Here is a 23,385-nt window from a genome sequence, read left to right on the forward strand (position 1 = left end):
GTGTGTGATTTCCAGAGTAAGTCACACGTGCAAGTCACAAGTCACAGTTTCCATATTGAACGTAAATTAATGTATATGACGTTTCGTTGATGTAATGCATATCTTAACCTTAACATGGCTTAATATTTTTGGTTTATTGGGATTTTTATTGAGAAGACATACCTTACTTTGCTTTCTCGCCATGTTAAGTTTAAGCTATGTTTGTATTAGCAAGCGTTAGCTTTCTACCAGCCGCAACAGTTCGCGATGAAAGTGCATTCACTTACCTGACCTTTCTGTGTGGGTTTTGTAGTGACTGATGAAGTTTGAAGTTGTGGTGGTTGTGTCACTGATTCTTGAGCTGCAGACCTTGCATACTGCTGTTCTCTTCTTCAGAGCGTCATCGACAACATAATCCTTAAACCCAAATTGAATTATTCTTGGTCTTGCGGCCTCCATGACTGCTGCTAATGTGTTGATCTGTTGACCACTGTTGGTCTGTGTACAGTGTGCATTGCACTGTAGAATCAGCCGATCATGTTTCAAAATAAAACACGTTTTTTTTAACGTAGTCTAAAAAAAAAATTGCAAATATTTAATTTTAAAAAGTCAAGTCCTTTCGAGTTATCTGTCACAAGTCATGAATACTTGGTCAAAGTCAAGTTGAGTCTTTCATCAGTGTTAGTCAAGCAAGTCTCCAGTCCTCAAATTTGCGACTCGAGTGTGACTCAAGGCAAGTCACGTGACTTGAGTCCCCCGTCTCTGGTGACTTCTTGAATATATCAAAGTTTTTCACACTAACATTAGACGTTTGCACCTGATAAATATATTTAGGTAACATGAAATGACTTAATAGTTAATGTAAATGTGTCTGAGATCTTAATAAATTACAAATTCAATCAATGTTGTCATTTAATAAGTCATAAATATAAATCGAGGAGAGTGAAAATTAAGAATGCAATTTAGAGGATTAAAAAAAACATGCATCACACAGTGTAGGTCCTGTTTGTCAGAACCTTCTCCTTCCAGTAGACCTGTCCTTGAATTCCATTTCTTTATTATTAACAGTAATGGGTCCCATTTGCAGTTATTTAGATGTGCTACTAAAGAGAAGTGTGTGTGTGTGTGTGTGTGTGTGTGTGTGTGTGTGTGTGTGTGTGTGTGTGTGTGTGTGTGTGTGTGTGTGTGTGTGGGAGTGAATGAGTGGGTTGTTGGAGGCTGATGTATTTTGCTTTTATTGCTGTTGACTGCTGTAAAAGCTGGTTTGTCTTCTTTTTTTTTTTTTTTTTGCCTGTTCTAGACGAGCTGGCTGACGAGTCACGGCCCCCCAGGTTCTGCCCGTATGAGCTTGCATTTAATGAGCTTCTCCTGCACTTTGCTATCATTGTGTCTACCCGGTTCCTCTCTGTTGTCAATTTCATCCCTCTTTCCAAGGCTGTTAATGCAAAGTGGAATTCAGTGTTTTCCAACAAACAACAACAAAACAGTGATTACTGTTCAAGTTAATGTTCGCACTCTCGTACCCTTGCCTGTAACATGTCTCTGATTGTGTTGGAAACCTCTGGAAAAAGAAAATCTTAGTGCAGTACCTGCATGCGGTGTAGGCTGAGTTCTTTACAAACAGAATTGCACTTGGTTTATAAACTTCGCAAAACCATTTTTGCGGGCCTGATCCGGCCCTTGGGGCCGCATGTTTGACACCCCAGAACTAGAGATTTGTGATGGCTACGTTATTGTTGATTTGAACGTTGAAAGTCTGAGGAAGGTTTCAGGGCAACACTTCTTTCTCGTTGTGTTTTTAACTGTGGCGGCAGGGGGTTAAAAAAGTTAAATCGCTCTGCGCCGATTCTTTGGGAGTTACAGCGAGCCTCAATTTCCTGCAATGAAAATATACTGAGTAGTATTTCTGAGCCACCAACAAGTCTAACATCAGAGGAAAAAACATCCATCCAGCCATTTTTTTTTTTAGACCTAATTGTTCTGCTCTCAGGGTGGCAGGGAGAAATGAAAATATGAGAAATAAATAAATAAAAATACTTTAAACATTGTCCACCAGTTTGTATATTTAAACAGCAAGAAACATTTTTAAATGCAGCATAAAATGCTGCCTTTTCCTAATGCTCTAAAGGAATCCCATTTAGTTGCAGTGTAACCTCTACAACTGGAAAGGAAGATCAGCACAATATCCGTGGGTGATGTCAGTGTATTTAATAACATTAGTAATGGGCATATTTGACTTGGAGATTATGTCTTATGTCTTTATTTTATAACAGTGTAATTTTCTTTGCATTTTACACATGCTGTTTGTTAAACTCAAATGAAAAAAAAGTTTTGAAAATGGTCATTAAGATCAGATGTCAATGTTTTTATGATCCTCCAGCTGTCCTTTCTGTTTTTCCCCCCTAAAAAAGATTAGCGGTTACAAGACAATTAGCTGTAGATACTTAACGATCGTCACGCAATGAGATGAGCAAAAGGACAGCAATTATCAAAATTACACATTAGCTTAGATAAAACCCCGGTGGCATCAACGTTCATCCTTCACTGGCTGCAAAGTAATAATAATAATAAAGACTGCCGCCAGCAGGGGCACAAAAGGGACGTTTGGAAATTTGCTTTGTTAACTTACACACTCAGACGTTTGCCTTAAAGTTGATGATCATGGATGAACACGCATGTGTTGATGGATGACACCCCCCCCCCCACCACCCCATCCCACCCCTTCTCATTCGTGTTATTTTGTATGTGCCCAGCTGAAGCAGATGGAAGTCCAGCTTGAGGAGGAGTACGACGAGAAGCAGAAGGTGCTGAAAGAGAAGAGAGAGTTGGAGTCGAAGCTGCTGTCAGCGCAGGACAAGGTAACAGCAGCCTGACGTACCGAAAATAGAACAAAAGGCGATGTCAGTGATATTCCTTTAAAGCCACTTATAGACTCCAAATTCATTCCGTTCTGATGTCCCCTGAAAAGAAATGTGCTGCGTGGTGACGGTCTCCAATCTGTGACGCATCGAGGTTTGATCCCACTATCCTGTTCAAGTTGTCCTGCGTGCACCATTAATTCTGTCACGCAGAATGCAAAGGCGTTTAATATTATTATTATATGTACTGTTCAAGTACATTTTGCCTTTTTTCCATTATTATTGAAACGCAGGTCAAAAATATCAAAGTAAATCAATAAATCATGACATATTTCTTTAAATTGTTGTAGATCAACTGAATGTGCTGTTGCTTGTTAACAGAAATTGCAAGTCACGCGGCTGAAATACGTATCCAGCATATCGACTAACTGCATAATACTTTCCAAGAGGGAAAATACAGTACTTTTTTTGCTGTTGAATACTTGTTCTAATAATTCAATCTACTTACCGTATTTTCCGGACTATAGAGCGCACCTCGATATAAGCCTCACCCACTAAGTTTTTTAAAAAAAACGGAAATGTACATATATAAGCGGCACCGGGCTACAAGCCGCCGATATCTATGTTGTGAAATGAGATATATATTGGATAGATAGATGGATAAAGATTAGACAGATAGATTTACCGGTACACAGAAAGATTTCTTACTTGTTGATTTACGAACTGATTGGTTTCCGAACGGTGCCGGTAACCCAGCAGTAAAAGTGCTGATCGACCAAAACAGAGAAGTTGCGCACTGAACCCTCTGAACACACGTCGAACCGCTGTCACTTTTTCTTCATGCGCACTGGAACCATTAAAGTGGCTTCATGAACACTGAACCCAGAAACCACCTGTCACTGTTCATCTTCCTCCTGCGCACTGAAACCGCGGAAGTCACTTTCTTCAGTGTCGGAGTTGAACAGCCTCAGAAGAGCTTCGTTACATACATACCTTTTCTGTGTCTATGTCAGTGTTGCTCTCCGTGCCCCCTGGCGGGTGAAGTAAAATCCACAGAAAAGCCGCACCTTAGCATAAGCAGCATGGTTCAAAGCGCGGGAAAAAAGTAGCGGCTTATAGTCCGGACAATACGGTACAATCGAAGTTATGTAAAGTTGTAAACTGTTTAATCTCATAATGATTTGTGATTGACATGCTTTGCTTGCTCTTTCCCTTCACTTAACAACTCCTCAGGTGAGAAGTGGCGACATTGAGACCGAGAAGCGCTTGAGGAAAGACCTGAAAAGAACCAAAGCCCTGCTTGCTGACGCTCAGATCATGTTGGACCACATAAAGAACAACGCGCCCAGCAAGAGGGAGATTGCTCAGCTCAAGAACCAGGTACGACTGCAATGGCACTTAAAACTGCAGACCCAAAGGCAGAGACAGATGCAATCGGAGCAATTTACACTTGGGAATTGCCTGAGCGTAGCCTACTAGGGAGAGGCGGGGGAGAGGGGATAATTGGATTACTAAATAGACTCTGCCTGATGCTGGCCGAGGGCGGCCTCGGTCCACCACATTCTGTGAAGTGACTGTAAAAATGTCATGCAGGGAAACTGATCGAAGAGAAGAAAGAATTTCAGGCAACAGAGGAGCAGTGTTAATTCACAATAAATATGGACTAGAACTCAAAGTTCAATTCAAAGATTTTTAAAAATGAACTAATTCACTTCAATGTTCTGCTTCATTTTTTTTTTTTTTAAATAAAAAAATTTCACAGTGCATGTTTTTTTTTTTTTTTTTTTTTTTTTTTTTAATTAGAACCTGCTCTTCAAGCATTTTTTTTTTTTGAAGGGATGCGGCTATACCGATACCAGTATTGAGTATCGGTACTGATAGCGGGGTGGAGTACTCTACTTTTCCTCATAAAATACGTGCTAATGCCACGACACCGATACCAGTTGTATGTGCATATACATGACAATATTTTGTTAAATGTGTGTTTGTATCGCAGTTAAATTTGTTCGTGAAAAACATGCAGAGGAACGCCTTATTAAGTACTCACTCTTGGTATCGGTGGGTATTGAAATGCAAGTAATTCAACTCTACTCCTTCTTTGAAAAAAAAAAACAACAACTGCATGCATCACACTCCAGTTGTTAACTGGACTCGTCTCATCTCTCAGCACAGCAGCTGCACAGAGTAGACTAAGCGTTAATGATGTCATCACAAATGTACGGGGAGAACAGGCGGCTTCGTGGCTTTTTCTGAATCTTTTAGATGTGAATATCAGCCATTGGATTCACAAGATGGAAATGGATAACGTTAAATGGACATCTTTGTATTCTTTGAAGGTTTTGGCAACAATTGCGAATGCCTGTCTTTTCCCTCCAAAATGAACACATTCAGGGAATTGTTCAGGGAGTCGTTCGGGGAATTGTTCGGTTCATCGTTCGTCAAAACAACGAACTCATTCATGAACTCTGTTCTTTTTTTCCCGTTTAAACACAACGCCGCTAAAGAGTCGACTGCAATCCGTGTGCATATCTCCTGAAGTGAGTTAAGATGGTAAATAGACTGCACTTAAATGGTGCTTTTCCAGCACCTACATGGTACGCCAAGGCGCTTTACAAAGGCCTCTCATTCACCCATTCACCCACACATTCATACACCAATGGGTGGCTAGCCCCATTGGGAGCAATTTAGGGTTAAGTGTCTGGAGGTGCAGAGGCCCCAGATCTCGTGGCTGGACTGAGACTCTGGCCTTTGCCGCGTTTTGCGTGTGTCGTTGCCATTTTAAAGTTGTGTGTTCTCCTTGTGTGTGTTGCTGTGCAGCTGGAAGAGTCGGAGTTCACCTGCGCCGCCGCCGTCAAGGCTCGCAAGTCCATGGAGGTGGAGATCGAGGACCTGCACGTCCAGATGGAGGACATCTCCAAGACAAAGCAGGCGGTCAGTTCAGCTCTCTACTTCCGACAGCTTTTCCGGGCGGCCGCGATCACAATCATGGGTTTCTAAGTGAAGTCTAACGTGACATGACGGCTTTGTCTCTTGCACTTTCTTGATACCAAATTGGGAAACTACACTGTTGCATAACTAAAAACAATACAAAAAATAAATTAAAGCTGCAAGCACCGTTGATGGGGCTGAGCCAGCTCGTCGCGACCGCCCGCCAACACACCCCGACATCTGCCGACCCCTCGCAATGCCTACCAACCCCTTCAGAATTCTGCAAACCCATGCCGATGCTTGCCAACCTCTGCCGACTCCTGCCATCCCCTGACGATGCCCCCACAACACCAGCCTACGTCCCCCGACATATGCCGACACCACCTGACGCCTGACATCGCCTCCTGATGGCCCCTCCGATGCCTTCTTACCCCTTTAGACGCATGCGACCCCTGGTCACCCTGTTGACCTCCATATGCTATAGGTGGCGTTGTTGGGCCGATCGAGTTAATTTTTCATAATCATAAATGTAATACCTGAATGAAAAACGTGTGTGTGAAATTTGATGAAATTTGGAGCAAGTTTTGGGGGTCAAATGTGTCCAAGAATTCGCTTATGACATTTTTGCTTGCAGCCTTCGACTGCAGCACTTAAATCTGAAACACAGAAGTGACAATAGTCAATGAGCAGGGCAGCTGTCTTTGGCTCTGCAGGTGGCACCATTGGTTTAAGTTTTGACATAACAGTTACCCCCCACACCCCATCTACCCCCCCTCCTCTCCCCCTGCAGCAGGGAAGTGTCACTTTGTGTGTGTGAGTGGCGCTTAGCTTCCCCTCCCCCATGCAGCTGCAGGCTGAGATAGAACACAAAAACAGAAGAAAGTAGTCACACTTCTGTGAGACATAGTGAGACATCGAGTGTTCAAACAAGTGGAAATAGCTCACTTCCCATTTGTCGAAATTAAAAAGTTAGAGCGTATGAGATGTAGGGGTGGACGACACGAACGCGTGGGGTTTTGGCTCATAAGTGTGTGACGTTCCTAGAGGCCGCTATTGAAGGCTTAGTGAAGAAAGCCTTGAAAAATTTGTCGATTTTTTTGCACATACCTGCAAATAAGCTCAATTTGTGCCTTTTCTGTCAGAAATAGAGACTTTGCCTGGAAGAATGAAATGTAGGTAGACCACAAGCACTCGTGGGTTTTGGTTCCACAATGTTTGGACGTTTGTACTGGCCGTGAGAATTTTTTAGTGCAGGTATTGATTGCTGCCTGTAGGTGGCACTATGGAGCACCTCGAGTCCTCGACCACCAGTCCTCACCTCCTTGCCGAATTTCATTAAAAATGATCAAGGTTAAAGGGGTAAAAGGTGAGCATAAATTTGTTTATGACATTTTTGGATCATCAAATTATGGAAATTGGACTTTCTTTCCGTGTGAGGGGGAAACCTACATGACTTAATTGTCGACCTTGATAAGAAGTACACATCAGTATATTTTTTTTTTCGTGACTCCAGCCCCTTCCTTTTTGAAACAAGGGCAGTTAAAGTTTTGTCACCCGTGCATGCACTCTATATGGAAATATTCACAAAAAAAAACTACAGGGATCTCAAAAACATTTTTTATCAACTTTTGATCTTCACAGTCTTGGCAATGTTGTGCAATATATGGCACAGTGAAAACATGCGGTTTTGGAGAAGAAGATGATTAAAAATGTATTAATTTTTTACACATACCTGCAAACACGATGAAATTGCGCATTTTCTGTCGAAGATAGGAACTCGGCCAGAGTGTTTGAAATGTAGCAGAGGATCACAATGCACGCATGGGTTTTGGTCCCACGTTTCTACTACATTTTCACTGGCTGTAAGGATTTTTCTAATGTGGATGTTGTTTTTTTTGCCTGTAGGTGGCGTTATGGAGCACATAAAGCTGTCAGTGTTGCATCAAAAAAAATATTTCACCGGTCCTGACGTGCGTGCCCAATTTCGTCAAAATTGAACATGGTTTAAGGAGTCAAAATTGGGTCGAAACACGCGTACGATTACTAACAATAGAAAACATTCCAAAAACAATTTCACCCTTGTGAAAGACGTGGCTCGAAGTGCGCCTGTGTGAAATTTTATGAGTTTTGAAGCATGTCTAGTAGGTGAAATGCGAACTGGAAGAGGTCTGAATAATCATATGCATTTTATCATATGTGAAAGCAAATTATGCAGGTTTTGCACTTTCTGCTTGTTTTTGGTGAAACCTGTCAAGTGTAAATTATATGGGTTGATGAGACAAACACGTGGGTTTTTGAATGATAGCTGTAGCATTTCCAAATGGACACTGCCGCCATTTTAGTGTGGCCCTGTAAAGTACCCTGACTTTAAAGGGCCATAAAATGAAAACGGTTCAGATTTTTATGGGAAGTTTCTTGATCAAGTTTTTTTTTTTTTTTTTTTTTAAAGTCTTGTCTATTTCATACTAACTTTTCTAGTCCATATCACTTATGGTTTCTGAGCCTTACGTTTTGAGAATTTTTCAAACAAGTGAAAATAGGTTGCATGCGTCCTGTTTGTTGGGGGTCTAAGGTCAGCAATTGGGAAAATTTGGTCTTGATTGAATGAACGTGTGGGTATTTGTCCCATGTCTCTGCGACCTTCCTAGCGGGCGCTATGGCGATTTTAGTGTTTTCGCCTATGTAGGGGGCACTATTAAGCAGATTTATACAATTTTCTAATAGATGAAATTTTTAGCCGGGTCCGAACTGCGTGCACAATTTGGTGAGTTTTGGAGTATGTTTAGTCGGGCAAAATGGTGTTCGAAGCCACGTAAGAACGAGATTATAAAGAAACCGATGAAATACAATTGGGTCTTAGTGATCGCTGGGGGTCAGTCCCAAACAATACAGTAATTACAATAACCATTCAAGTCAATCTATATACAACAAACAAACAAGAGCAGATATGCAAAAATACAGTTAGTTGTGAAGTTGAAGCAAGGGTTTATTAACATTTGTGCATTATTTTCCTTTGAGTCCAGAATATTATCAGTCACACAGCGGGGAAGAGTTCTAAAGGGTAATGACTATAGGCATTAGACGGCTCCACATGTAGATCAAAGCGTCTTTTTTCACGGCCACCTATGTCTTTATCCTTTTCAGATCAGGGGTCACCAAAACATTGCCTGCGGGAACTAGCCGCCTCCACAATTCGCCTGCAGGCCTGTTCTAAAAATAGCACGACTCGTTGAGCTGCGTCTAAAATTAAAATTTTATCCAACCTTGTTAAGTCATTGTTGATATTTATTGTGAACTCATTAACATTTTCAGTGTCCTCACATAGATCAGTATTATTAATAATACTATATAACTGAGAAATTTTGATTATTTCACGAGTGGAAGAAAACTGGTTGCCCTGCATATGACTCAGTACCCATGAAGTAGCTCTCAGGTTCAAAAAGATTGCTGACCCCTGTTATAATTACAGAAAAGTATGTTCAGTATTTTACAACTTTACATGGCATAACATAAAAAAAAACAAAAAAACCTCAGCAACAGACACACATGCGGCATTAACAACATCTCAGCATGGCCTCCAGGTGAGAGCAGGAAGTGAGAGGAAGAGGAAGTTAAGTTGGTGACCTCGCTCTTAGAAAGAGGCACCAGCCAGTCGCACGTCATCACCTGGGACTACAAAGGAAGAGCACACGCACACAGGGTCAACTGCACCGCTCTGGAAAACCCCAGAGGACACATTGCAGCAGATAGAAGAACAAAACAGAAATGAAATACAAATGACTGAGGGCCTAACAAGGTGCTGCATGGTTTCTGGCTTTATTCTGATGAAACGGCCAAGGGATCTTGAAACCCCCCTTCCCCCCCCCCCCCCCCCCCCCATTTTCTATCAAGGTGACCACTTGCGTCTCTAAGAATGCGGGGGAAAAAACACAAGACAAACTGAAGGGATGAATTTTAAATGCCTGCCTGCAGCTGTAAAATCATGCAAATTCCTTTTTTTTCAGACGGTTCAGCATTTTTTATTTATTTTTTTTGCCAGTCTCCTGCTGCTCTGTTGCCATAATTGCAGTGTTTTGGGGAAATTGTCTTGCATGTTTTCAGCGGCCTTATTTTTTTCTCCGGAGAGCCACAGCAATCTGGGCGAGAGAGCGAAAGAGCCAAACAAAAAAGTTATACTTTGTTGAGCCTTCAAACAAATAACTGTTCAACTATCGCAGTTCACTTGACATTCCTTTATTTAAAATATTTAAAAAAAACATTTCAAACATTCCATCTATATTTAAATGATGCAACCACTCTTTTGCATTTTAATATGACAGGGCTGTTTTCTAAGGTTGCACAGGGTATATACACATATATATATATATATATATATATATATATATATATATATATATATATATATACATATATATATACATATATATACATATATACATATCATTATTATTATTTTTTATCATGCGCTAATGATTTTAATGCTAAGTCCAGCTTCTTTCTTCTGTCTGTCTTGTTTTACAACAATATAGTTAAGTTGATTATTTACGCCTCCCTCTGATTTGTTCCCTCTCTGTCAGCTGGAGGAGCAGCTGAGTCGCCTCCAGAGGGAAAAGAACGACCTGCAGTCCAGGATGGAAGAGGACCAGGAGGACCTCAACGAGCTGATGAAAAAACACAAGGCTGCCATCTCCCAGGTCTGTGCCATTCTTTCTCCAAGTCATTGTTTTTTGTTTGTTTTTTTCTTTGAAAAGGTGCACAAATAGAGGAAATAGATAGAAGTCATTTCAGTTGTTTACTGTTGCCAAGGTGATCTTAAGAAAGCTAAAATTCTTGGACTTCTTTGACTCAAGGTTGATTATCTTGCTGAACAATCCAGTTTTGACCTCGACTGAACAGTCCACGTGCAGAAAGGTTGCGTGTGGGTTGTGCTTAGCAGTCCGATAACAAACTGCACTGACAGACTTAAGAATGATTCTGAACGCAATATATCACAAATTCACTGGGTGTCTGAAACCTTCCAACACTGCATTTATCCCCGAGAAAAACTCTGAGAACTTCTTAGTTTTGTTATTATTAGCGTCTTTAAACTTTCCTGTGTTGCTGTTTTAAACTCTTAAAACCAAACCACATAACTTAATCGGTTACTTAAGTTTATTCAGCACAGAAATGGGCAAATATGAGTGCTACAGACAGCTACGTGCCTTAGTAGACGATTAAATGAAAATCTTACAAGTAAGCCGGTTCAATTAATCTGCAACAATCTCTTCTGTTGTAGATTCTAAAAAGGTGACACAACGTTGCTCAGTGAGAGTTTTTCAGGCCTCTAATATCCAAGCAAAAGAAAAAAAAAAGAATGAAATGTTGAAATGCTGCTTAATGGTCTAATCGATGTTTTTTTTTTTTTTTCCAAGTCCCCATCTTATTTTTCTGGATTCCTTGCACATGGTAGCTTTTCTCGTACCTCTGCTGCCACATGTACGTCACTGCACTGGTGGTTTGACGCCATATTTGACCTCATTTGACCACTAGACTGCTGAACACAGACAAGATGAGTCTTTTAAGTGGAACAGTACAATTGCAGTTGACATATCTATGTGGTCATTGGACCATTATCTACTGTGTATTAATGCCACATTATGTCAAAAAAGCAATCTGGAATTAGTCTGCAAAAGGCAAAAATCGTCCACATGACACATCCCTGCCAATTGAGTCTCTCTCTCTAAGCTGTGCGTTTGCTTAGGTTTCGAGCAGGCCACCATCATTTTTTCATTTTATTTTATTTTAATATTTTTTTTTAATTTTTAAGCAACATTGAAAAAAGTGCAGATTCATGATACGCCGGTAAAAAAAATCTACGTAAATGATACGTAATTCAGTCCACAAAATAGAAGATTTAAGGTGCTGCGTTCAGTTTCATGGTCTGCCTTGTATGATTGCAAAAAATTTCCCATGAGCTCATCCCGTCTTCATCTTGGCCTTTCAATCTATAAAGTTTCATAGGGCAGTGTCTCCACCAACGCGTCCAAACACTCCCTCAGATTAGGGAGTCACGTTCGTTTTCCACTTTGTTAGCCCTTTAAGCGCCATCATTTTTTCAAGAAAATATTCAATTTTGATTTCAAGATTTCAAATGGCTGTGACTTGAAATTGGTTTGAGATAAAGCCATACCGCAATTGAGAAACATCTTCAGTAAACCCAAACCTTTTTGTTTGTTTGTTTTTGTATTATGTCAGATGTCAGGGGTCTGTATGTCAGATCCCTGTCTCCACAATACCCCACAGGCTCATCAAAATGTTTTATCCACTGTTGATCATTTTCCACATATCTCAAACAGACCCAGCCATCATCACTGTAATTTACAGGGTGACCGCGGACATCCCTGCTGCCTCCACCGGCACTTGCTGGGCGTTTCCTCCCACAGCTTTAACCACATTGATCACTAACTCACTGCGCCCTGCGTCACCATTAGCGGTGTTTGAGCACTCCTGCTTCCCCCACCACGTCCCCTCATCTTCACTGGTCGATTACTCCCACCCCGGCCACTCTGAGGCGAAGCACGTGCTGCTTGGCGACTGTCGTGGCGCATGGACTCGCTGCCGCTGCGTAACTAAAGATGCACCGGCAGATGTCAGATCGAGTGCAAATATTCCTCTTCGTTATCTGAGTCAGCCATTACTTGACGAAGTACTTTGTCAACGAACAAACCTCTCGGCAATGTGTTCTCGGTAAAATTCGCTGTCTTTCTCTCTCCGCTCCCACTACAACCACTTCCTCGTCTCCTCGACTGAGGCTTTCTCTCTATTTATACTCCGAAATCTGAATATAAACACCCCCACAAATGCTGCTCAGATTGAAGCCACAGATGTCTGCCATCTCCTGGTGTAAAGTGGAAACTACTTTCAGCACCATATTTGCCGCTATGGCCTGTTTAATTCAGCATAGACGCTTGTCGCAATTTTGCAACCATGGGTTGAAAGCTCTTTGCAGGCAGTGATCAGGTCCACTATGATAACAGAAAATGGGCCGCCATCATTTTAAATGCAGCTGTAAATGCAGATGATCAAATACAAATTAAAGTGAAGTAAAAGCTCTTTGTCTATGTCTAAACCGAGGCAGCAGAATTCCCAATGGGACTTTTTTTTTTTATAAAATTGTTAAGTCGCACCACAAAGTTGTATCTCAACCTCTTTCACACATTGCTGAATGTTTTCCTTTCTTTTACTTTTCTGCTGTTGTTCTAGTCGGCCCAGAACCTGGCTCAGATCAGTGACCTTCAAGCTCAGCTGGAGGAGGCCCTGAAGGAGAAGCAGGATATTCAGGAGAAGGTTCGTCCTGGTCTTTGTTCGCCTTCTGGCCGCCGATGTCACAGTGATTTGAAAGGTTTTTAAAAGACTTCGGACAAGTTGTTAAACTTCGAGCCATATCTGCCGCAGTGCAGTGGCAAGAATTTGAACTGATGGAAGGGTGTTTTGTTATTTATTTTACATTCTAATGGGAAAATGGCTGAGATCTGTGACTGATAACGTTTAGGGCTTTTTTGTGTGTCCGTTTTGTTATTTCCTTATTTTTTCGCCCTGATGCATATTTGTTTCCGTGTCTCAGATGCAAGCCCTCCAGAGCCAGCTGGACTTCCAGGAACAGTCCATGGTGGAGAAATCTCTTGTCAGCCGGCAGGAGGCCAAGATCCGCGAACTGGAGAGCAAGCTGGAGTTTGAGAAGACGCAGGTCAAACGCCTGGAGGTGAGCGCCAAACACAGGTGGTGGTGTGGAGCGCTGCTGCTGCTGCTACTCCAGTGAGAGATGAAACTCCAGCACATTAAGGGCATGAGAAGGGAGGTGGGCGGATGGGTGGCTGGTGTGTTGCTGCTGTGGTCAAAGGTCACACACTGTAAAAGGTCATCATGCACTCAACATAGATTAAGTCTTGCGACGTTCACGCTCTCGTACATGCTGCACGCACACTGCAATGCTAATACTTGGTGATACTTGATTTAGAGACTTTCACTAGCCCTCGCACTCACATATGACAGCCATGTGATCATGAAGTGAGCTCACCTTAATTAGCAGTTGCACTCAGTGTCCAAGTCAAAGTAACAAGTGCTATTATAAGTAAATCAATCTCGTTCTTTGAACCTCCAACCGATGGAGTCTTGAGCAGGCAGAAACTTTTAGGGTTGATGATTTATCTCTCTGTGATGTCTTTGTATTTCTTTTTTATTTCATGGGTGTACCTTGAAACATTCATGATGGCAGGATGAGCAACGCAGAAGCAATGCTGTTCATTCAGCGCTTGGAAATAATTGTATCTCTTTTGACACTAATGAGACTAATGAGAAATCAGAAGACAGTGGAAGAGAAGTGTGTAAGGTGTTAAAGGAAATGAACTGGTTAATTATTCAAATACTGTTGATGCTTTAGAAAGAAAAAATACAGCAGGGGGTGGTGGGGTTGTTGTTGAGCTTCTTTCTTTTTAAATTTTATACCCACCAACACGTCAACCTGGGGCGGCTATTGCTGTGCCCCTTGTGACATCATAAAGGGTGAACTTTCAGCACTGACTTGTGTCTTAGCACACAAAACATGTGAAATTATTTTTGCCTCATTTGTGCCTTGGGGATTCAGAGGCTTGGCCATAATATATTTCCAAATTGTTTTCAGTTCCAAATCACATTTAAAGACAAACCCCCATGCGATAAGAATTACCCTCTAAATGTTTGCTGAGATTGAAATATTAGCTCGCTATTTCTCTAGCTTGCGGTAAAACATACATATTTTAGAAAACAAATACACAGCAGTGTTGTATTGTTTTGCCTTCTGGTTTGCTTTGAATGACTTTTCACCCGAATTAAATGCTGCAGCGAGTGTGTATTTTTCAGTTACCTGACTATTGCGGCTTTAACAGAACTGGGGGAGAGAAGGGGGGCAGAGCCCAATCAATAGCCATGTGAGGGGGCGCAGCACAACACCCACTCAGCTTGTGAAATATGGACGAGGCCGGTGGCTAATGTGGGAGTTCACTGAATGATAAACCGTGGAGATGGTGTTAATGCTTCGACTGGGTGCAGATTTTAAACATTCATCTGAGTCGCGAACAACACAAATGGGATGAAAGGCTGCTGTAACCCTCTTGTGCATTATTAATACAAGCAAGCTTATCAATAGTTAATGCTGTTTTATCCACATTTAGTGAACTCCAGCAAGCAAGTGCAGTCATATCATTTAAGTTCCCTCTATCTATCTATCTATCTATCTATCTATCTATCTATCTATCTATCCATCCGTCTATCTGTCTATCTATCGACACAGTGTGTTTGCTGGAGGTTTAATTGGACTAAATTCAGGAGAATAACCATTTTGAACCTCTGAATCTAAACAGAGACTGTTGGTTATACAATTGTTTTGTTTACCATGCTTGCATATGTGATTCAGGCATCGTCGCATATATTGCGAATCCGAAGCAAGAATCTAGTGTTTAATTTTCCAAGGTTATTTTCACTTGCTTGTTTTCACCACATTTTGAGTTATACAACCACAGAATACAACACACACTCTAATATAAACAAATGATTTGTAGCGTGCGCAGTGCTGTCCATGGTGCTGATGCAGGTTCTTCTGTTCGTTTCTTAATTTATTGATTTATTTTTAAATGCTAACAATTCCGGTTTAATATCCACTCTCACCATACTCCTGCTGCCACAAAGATGACAAGTGTTTCTGTACATGAGTCGCCTCTCCTCCTGCCTCAGGAACAAATGAGATTTCAAAATATTTATTCAAACCTTGTTCGAAATGCTCCATTGACAAGGTGAAATTTTAATTAATACATATTTAATCTTTTCCATCTGTTTCCGATCGCATGCTTGTCGAGGATGACGCATGTTGCTTCTCCTGACAGTGTGATTGGACCTGGCTGAAGAGTCGAGGGCAGGATGAGCTAATCCAGCAGAGCTCCATAATTGCGTGGATTTAATTTAACCGTCTTCAGCTTCTCCTGACGGCAGTTTTGCTGTTTTCAACTTTGCGATTCAGGGCTGTGCGCTCCCCACCTTTTCTTTTTTTTTTTTTCTTCTTCAGTTTCCATGTGTGAATGTGTAAAAAGCATATTTTAGTATTGCGACATTGACCTCCCCCGATCACGTGGCAAAACTTTTCACCCCGTCGCCGCGCAGAGCTTGGTGTCCCGCATCAAGGAGAACCTGGAGAAGCTGACGGAGGAGCGAGACCAGCGCAGCAGCAGCGAGAACCGAGAGAAGGAGCAGAACAAGCGGCTCCAGAGGCAGATCCGCGACATCAAGGAGGAGATGGGCGAGCTGGCCAAGAAGGAGACGGAGGCCAGCCGCAAAAAACACGAGCTGGTACGAATGGGACTGAGATTTTTGTTTTATTGTTTAAGCAGCGTTGAGATGCTCGAGCTTGCTCACCCCGGCCTGTGTTTCGTAGGAAATGGACATTGAAAGCTTGGAGGCGGCCAATCAGAGCCTGCAGGCGGACCTCAAGCTGGCCTTCAAGAGGATCGGTGACCTCCAGGCGGCCATCGAGGACGAAATGGAGAGCGATGATAATGAAGATCTGATCAACAGGTAAAACTAAGTCAAGAGGTTTTATGAAGGTGGAGATCAGGCTTTTTCACTCATATTTTTACATTTAAACAGGATGAGATATTGCAAGTGCCTCAACGGAAACAAATGTCAGTTAGACATACTGTATCTTCATTCATTCATTCGCTCATTGTCTGCACCCACTTTGCCCAAAGACACCTGGCTGTTTAACATTCATCTTTACATGTAGGACATATTTTAATGCTTGAGTAAATATCCTGTTGGCAACTGTAAGCATCATTCCCATGTGTATTATTATTATTATTATTTTATTATTGTTGTCATTATTATTATTATTATTATTATTATTATTATTATTATTATGATTATGATTATGTTATCCTTTCAGTAAATGTATTCTTTAGTGTTATTTTACACATAACCCTGACACAAGGGCCACCCAAACACAGTGCTTCTTACTCTTAATGACGTTAAGAGTTAGTAAGACTGTTTCCTTGTCGGCTTTCACAAAAAAAAGAAAAACTCCAAAAGAAGCATCTGTTGCCCACATACCATGTATGTTGGTTGGTTTCCCACCTTGTTTCTAATGCCTTCTGTTCTTTTTTTGTTCTATTGTTTTCTTTTCATTGTTTGTCCCTCCACACGTGTTTGTCACCACTAGTTTGCAAGACATGGTGACAAAGTATCAGAAAAGGCAGAACAGAACGTGAGACACTCGACTTCATTCTTTTATTTTATCCCTCCCTCTGTTTGCCCCGCTGGAAATGAAACAAACATTTCTAACGTCTCTGAGCCTGTAAACAGAGTGCTGGAATTTCCTGTGACGTTTGTTCACTCCACTCAGCTTCTTTTATTTTGTACAAACGCAGGATGTTATGTTTAAAGGAAATCAGACAATTTTGATACAAATATAACTGGAACATACCAGAGATTCTGCAGCTAGTATTATTATTATTTTTCTGTTTGGGGATTTTACTCCGAATCCTGCGGTAATATCCATCTATTCCAGGCCATCAGCTTTTTTGGTGTTGCGCTCCGCCCAATCAAAGGCGGATGGCTCTGTTCCAAATCTAAAACATGTTCTCAAGGAAGAGGCTGAGATACAGTTTAATCCACAACTGGGATTTTCTCTCTTTGAAGTGGCAAGCCTTAAGGATAATGCATAATCAACAGCGCTCAGAGATTCCACCTCTTAACCCCAGTTCACCCTCAGTGCACTCCTCCATGCATGCCCTCACCACGGTGAGATGCATGAACACCACTGACTGTGGCAGTGCTCTCGAGTCGCAGCATGAACGATGAACGAGCCCCCCTCCCCCCCAGCCCCTCCTCCTCAGATCCCGACGAGCGAACGGTTAACCACCTCGGAAAGCTTTGAACCGAGAGTAACAAGTGTCGCGATCTCCTGTATGATCCTCCCTCAACCTTCACGTTGGGTCTCCTCGACATCCAGCTGTGCTCCATAGCTAGTGTTGCATCTGAGGACATCAGCTGGACACTGCAGTGTGTAATGTGCCTGTTTCGGCCTCCAGCTCCGTTTTAATATTGCATCAGCCCACTCAAGGGTTGGATGTGGCTGAGGGTAGACACTTCCGTGCCCCCATCATCCCCTCCTTCCCTCCTGTGTTCCTCATCCATCTTTGACATCTTTGACCATCTTAATAATGCAAAATCTTCAAATGTCTTGACAAAAAAGCTGTCCGCATCCATTTCTGGTACAGCAACTCTCTCACTCTCAGACTTGGACGAGCTTATTGGTTCCGAGACGAACAATTAAGGTGGCCAACAAAACAAGTTCCCTGCTCAAGTGTCTTAACTCAAAGGCAACAACGTAGTGCTAGCGGATGGACAACTGCTAGTGGCTGGGTTTGTCCTTTGATGTTTGTTGACTTTTTTAATTTAAACTAACCTCATAAAATAATGATATAAATAATATGATATATATGTATATATATATATATCACTGAGACAGTTAAACTGTGCGACTGCTCCTCTAGCTCAGAGTGCCACTGTGTCTTGCTCGGGGATCTTAACATAGGTTGTCGTTCATCATTTCTTTTTTGCTTTTAGCATCTTGCGTCTAGCTCTGCTGGAGTCAAAAAGGTTTCCAATGAACTGTGTCTGTGCCGCTAATCATGAAAATAATATATCTGCATGATTTCGTTTGTAAAGTGTCATATTGCTTTAGTGATAATGACGCATTATCGCCCGTATTACTGCTTGTTGAAAACCCTACTAAAGCTTGAATTCCTGTTTTGTCGCATTGAACTTGGCATACACAGAAATTAGTTACGGTGGGCTGTTAGTTTTCTCATGACAGAGAGATATATTCCTTTTAGCTGTCATTTATTATAACTTAAAGAGTGAAAAAGAAGCGCGTGTTCTTCAAATTCTTAAGTCATGTTTCAAATTTGTTTGTCAATGATATGCAATTTGAAATCCAAAGCTTTTCCCCATTGGTACAATAAAATTTGACGGTGCGAAGGATTCAAATGCGCACGTTTTTCCCTGATGTTCTTGGAAATGATTCGTTTGGCCGCCTGCGTTCCAAAGCCAGAGGGACATCACCGAGTCAACGGTTAAATAAATCCCGGGTATAAACAGCGACGTCGATAAGACCCAGGGACAAAGGAGAGCTTAGCTGACTAGAGCAGGAAGATCCATGGAAGCTAATGATGAATGTAATAGTGTGTAACAGAGACGTACAACCAATGGGGGCAGAATGTCACAGACTATTAATGTCTGGCCAGCTCAGTGTTTGTTTGCTTCTCCCAGGCCCCCACTAGGGCTTAACTAATAGTACGGTGGTCAGGGACATAAATTGTGGTTGACACCATGTGTGAAGTGCTCAATTACACAGTGCCTACTGTTGCCATGTTGGCTGTAGATCCGGAAAGGTCCTCCTACGTGCGCTCAGTAAATCGAGATAAGTTAAGTTTACAAAACAATGAGAGAACACTATCTTCCCCATTGTTGTATCATACATCTGATAATGTAAAAAATGAATATATAATATTAATTAATCTGCTATTAATTATATATTGTTTGAGTGTTTTGGCAACATGAATTGAGGTATATTTTTGTATTTAATTTTGTACACTGTATGCATTTTCTCTAAAAGTGTCTAAAGCAGGAGTCTCCAACCTTTTTGGCTCTGAGAACTACTTCATGGGTCCTCAGTCATAGAAAGGGCTACCAGTTTGCTAGACTCTCCTGAATTAACAAACTCTCTGAGTTATATATTATTAATGATACTCGTCTATGTGAAGACACTTATCAAGTTAATCAGTTCTCAATAATTATCAACAATACCTTAAGGTTGGATTAAATTGACTTTTAGACGCAGCTCAACGGCTTGGGCAATTTTCCGAACAGGCCTGCGGGCAACTTATGTGGTTCTTGGGGGCTACCCTGGTGCCCACGGGCATCACGTTGGTGACCCCTTGTCTGAAGGGAGCCTGTTATAGCCATTTCCAGATGTAATACATTTATTTTGGTGGTCTGCTTTTAACAATAATCAATAATGGTCAAATTCTTAGTTTAAGCTGTACAGGCTTCACAAAACCAGTGTTTCTCTTACTCCGCCTGAAGAGGCTGTTTTGTCTCCTCACCCTCCACCTGCTACCACTGTATCAGCTAGTGGGGAAGATTGATAGTAGCGCTCCGGGTGAGGGGACAGTGATGCCATGCACACCTTAACAAAATGTCAAACAAAATCTGAACAGCCCGTATCACTGCAGTATAGGAAAAAGCCAGCCTGCCTAATGATAAATAGCTGAAAAAAAGTACATTTTTCACAGTAGGACTTCTTGAAACAAGTAAGGAAATGAACAAATAGGTCCTTCATTTTTATTTTTATTTTTAATTTTAAATTATTTTGGTCTTTTCCTTCTAATCCTACACAACTTGTAAAGCATTTCTCATTTGAACTGATTTTTAATACAGCTTGTCTCAGTTTGAAATTTGCGTTTACAAGGGGACAAAATCTCTTCAACCTTTTTCTGATGCCGCCCCCATTAGACAAACATTGAACTGGTAATCTCAGAGCTGCGAGAGACAGTTGACTCATGAAATCCGTTAAAGCCTCAAATCAAAAAAAAAAAGGTCACAAGTCTGAGTTTGAGGTTGTGCCATCATTTAGTGTCCGCACATAGCAGAGGGGTAAAAAAAGACAAAAGACGCTTGTCTTCTCTGTCATCAGAACAGTCAGAAAATCACTAATCCCGACATTGTCTAATATTCGGCCCATGTTTTGGGAAGTTAATTCCAGTTTAAGAGTCCGTTGCCCCCCTGTCCTTCCTCCTTCCCCTCCCACATCTTTAGCCGGCACCCCAATGTTCTTTCATTCCGTGAGAGCCGCTAAGCTATGCATTAGGATCTTGCTATTGTTTGAAAAAACCTCCCTTTGAAATCCAGCGTAGCTTTTGTCTCTGCACTGCAAATGATTTTAATTATAGGTGGTGCCGAGCTCCTTTCACAGCTCTGTGGGCCGGAGAGACGAACATCCTCCTCTTTCTTTCTTTCTTTCTTACTTTAGTCCCCTGCGAGATGGGAGACTCTCCGAAAAAACAGATGCCGAGCCGAGCTGAGCCGCCCCTCTGATGTCTCCGCAGGACTATTAAGCCCTAATAACTTAATTTCACAGCGCCACACATAAGCGCTGGGCTTCAACGGCACTTAATGAGTGTTGCGCTCTTTTCATCCGTGTTAAATTTTATGACAAGACCCTCTACTTTACTACATTGCTCGCAGTGGTTTGTGAACGTGTAATGATAATTGAGAGGGAAGACAAAGCTGCGCCCAGCTGTGTACCAAATCATTCTGTCAACGGCTGAAATTATGAGAGTGTGCGCGCTATGCTGCGCGTGTGCGAGAGAGAGCGAGCATATGCGCATGGCTGTCGATGAGAATAATTACCAGATGTACGTTGAATCAAGGCATTTTCTGCTGCTTTGTTCAGAAAATGTGTTGATCTCCGTTCCCCCCCTCCTCCGCCCCCCGCTATATCGTTGTAATTGTCGGTTACAGAACCGGTAAACAGATGGGAGCGAGCTTTTGTATTATTTCAAACTGTGAAATGGCTCTTCATCTGTGTAGGCATGTCCTGGTGAAGGTCAGGCCGTTTGAAATCTCAGAAATACTGTAAAGCGAGCAACATTCAAGAAGAAGAACAGTGTGTGCACCAGTTGTTCTTATTCACTTGGATCAATTCATAAACAAAGAAAACGTCACTAATTCTTGACAATTATTGTTTTCTGCGCAATAAAAATTCCATCAGAGCTCAAATTTGGCCCCTTTGCATAATTAATAATGTGCAACCCCTAAAACACGGCAGTCAGTTTCATTGCAACGAAAGAAAAGAACTAGCAAGGTAACTTTTTTTTAAATGCCTGAATACCAGTTCAGTGCTCATTTATTTATAATGACATCCCTCGAACAGAGACAACAGGATGCGGTTGCTGCTCGATATTCTCCTCTCTGTCATCAGCGATTTATTTTCCTCTCAGCATGTTTGAACAAGGGGTTCTTTGCGCTGACTGCATGTGCTGACTTTTGAAGAAAAATAACCAATAATCTGTATTGTTCCAACTAAAACACGGCGTGCTCTACCTCGTGCGGGTCCACAGGAACGACCCTTTCTCTTCGCAGCCGCCTTCGCACTAACCAAACATTTATCGCGTTCTCCCGTCTTTTTTTGTGGTTGGTTAATACCTGCTTCTCTGTTTCTCCTGCTGTCCATTTGGGTGATTTCTCTCTCCTTGTCTTGCTGCTCCTTGCCAGTCATGGGGACTCAGACACAGACTCTGAGTTGGAGGATCGGGTGGACGGGGTGAAGTCCTGGCTGTCCAAAAACAAAGGTTCAGCAAAGAACCTTTCAGATGACGGCAGTCTCAAGAGTTCCAGGTCAGTAGAAAAGTATCTGCTCGGGTTATTGTGTCTTGCAATTATAGGACAGTCTCCTGACGAATGTGACAATTGTGGTCCTTCTGGGTGCAGTTTATTTATTCAGGCGGTCCGCACCTTTACTGAGCCAGAGGAAATAAAGCTGAGCAGGACACTTAGCTAAAAATAATGCTGCCTTGACTACGAGCTATGATCACTATTCTATTCAGAAAGGACTTCCACCCCTACAAACAAACCACCTCCAGTGTAGCTTTATTGGCATTCCCAACGGCCAACTGGCATTACCTACATAGGACGTGCACTGAGATAAATGAATGTCTCTACTTGCTGACAGCGTTGATTTTATTTATTTTTTATTTTGTCTCCTTACCCAAAGATTTAACTTTCCTCCCTTGGCTTAGCCTCTTTCAACTCTTACAAAAGTTCTTAAATCTTTCTAAGCCAGTCACCAACCTTTTTGGCTCTGAGAGCTACTTAATGGGTCCTGAGAGTCATAGAAAGGGCTACCAGTTTCCCAGACTCTGCTGAATTAACAAACTCTCTGAGTTATATATTATAATTAATGATACTCATCTATGTGAAGACACTTATCAAGTAATGAGTTCTCAATAATTATCAACAATGACTTAACAAGGTTGGATAAAACTGACTTCTCGACGCAGCTCAATGACTTGGGCAATTTTTCACATGGCCTGTGGGCTACTCATGTGGTCCTTGGGGGCTACCTGGTGACCCCTGTTCTAGTTTCCACATTCCATTCGGGAACATTAAAGGGTTGGTTGTCTCTTTCATTTGTGTATGGATGTTCAATGTGTCAGATTTCGACTTAAAAGATAGAAACAGCTCTCTTGTCATTGTCTTCATTTTACTTCCTGTTCCATGTCTGTATGCCCTAATCATACCAGTCATCGTAATCTTAATTTTAAGCGCTTGAATTAGGGGTAAAAGGACTCACCTCAGGTGCATTTGACTCAAGCCCTCAAGACACTCAAATACTTCTTACTTCATTTCTATATTCATTTCATCCCTCGCAGTTTAAAAAAAAAAAAAAAGTCTAATCTCCATTTGTATCATCACTTCTGCTAACTTATTCCTCACTCTTTCCCTTCATTTCCCTATACTTGATCCCAAACATTGTCATTTCTGCTTTTCCACT

At 41.7% G+C, this 23,385-nt stretch overlaps 1 protein-coding gene across 21 annotated transcripts in view; it reads left to right on the top strand.

Annotated features, from left to right (window-relative positions):
• The window catches only part of myo18ab (myosin XVIIIA b), a 119,747-nt gene that overhangs the window by 90,560 nt on the left and 5,802 nt on the right, over nucleotides 1–23,385 (top strand). For 16 of the 21 annotated variants that reach the window (XM_076035808.1, XM_076035796.1, XM_076035797.1 and 13 more), the window contains 10 exons: nucleotides 2,733–2,837; nucleotides 4,071–4,217; nucleotides 5,655–5,768; nucleotides 10,343–10,459; nucleotides 13,008–13,091; nucleotides 13,369–13,506; nucleotides 15,936–16,121; nucleotides 16,207–16,346; nucleotides 16,987–17,031; nucleotides 22,107–22,229. In XM_076035808.1, the coding sequence (XP_075891923.1) occupies nucleotides 2,733–2,837; nucleotides 4,071–4,217; nucleotides 5,655–5,768; nucleotides 10,343–10,459; nucleotides 13,008–13,091; nucleotides 13,369–13,506; nucleotides 15,936–16,121; nucleotides 16,207–16,346; nucleotides 16,987–17,031; nucleotides 22,107–22,229 (1,199 nt within the window). Of the gene's footprint in view, nucleotides 1–2,732; nucleotides 2,838–4,070; nucleotides 4,218–5,654; nucleotides 5,769–10,342; nucleotides 10,460–13,007; nucleotides 13,092–13,368; nucleotides 13,507–15,935; nucleotides 16,122–16,206; nucleotides 16,347–16,986; nucleotides 17,032–17,334; nucleotides 18,190–22,106; nucleotides 22,230–23,385 lie in introns of those variants that run through there. The other 5 variants (XM_076035810.1, XM_076035791.1, XM_076035801.1 and 2 more) reach the window with 3 other exon arrangements.

The sequence above is a fragment of the Nelusetta ayraudi genome, unplaced genomic scaffold (assembly GCF_046127955.1).
Source record: "Nelusetta ayraudi isolate G7.1 ecotype Tasmania unplaced genomic scaffold, CSIRO-AGI_Nayr_v1 ptg000048l, whole genome shotgun sequence".
Taxonomy (NCBI): domain Eukaryota; kingdom Metazoa; phylum Chordata; class Actinopteri; order Tetraodontiformes; family Monacanthidae; genus Nelusetta; species Nelusetta ayraudi.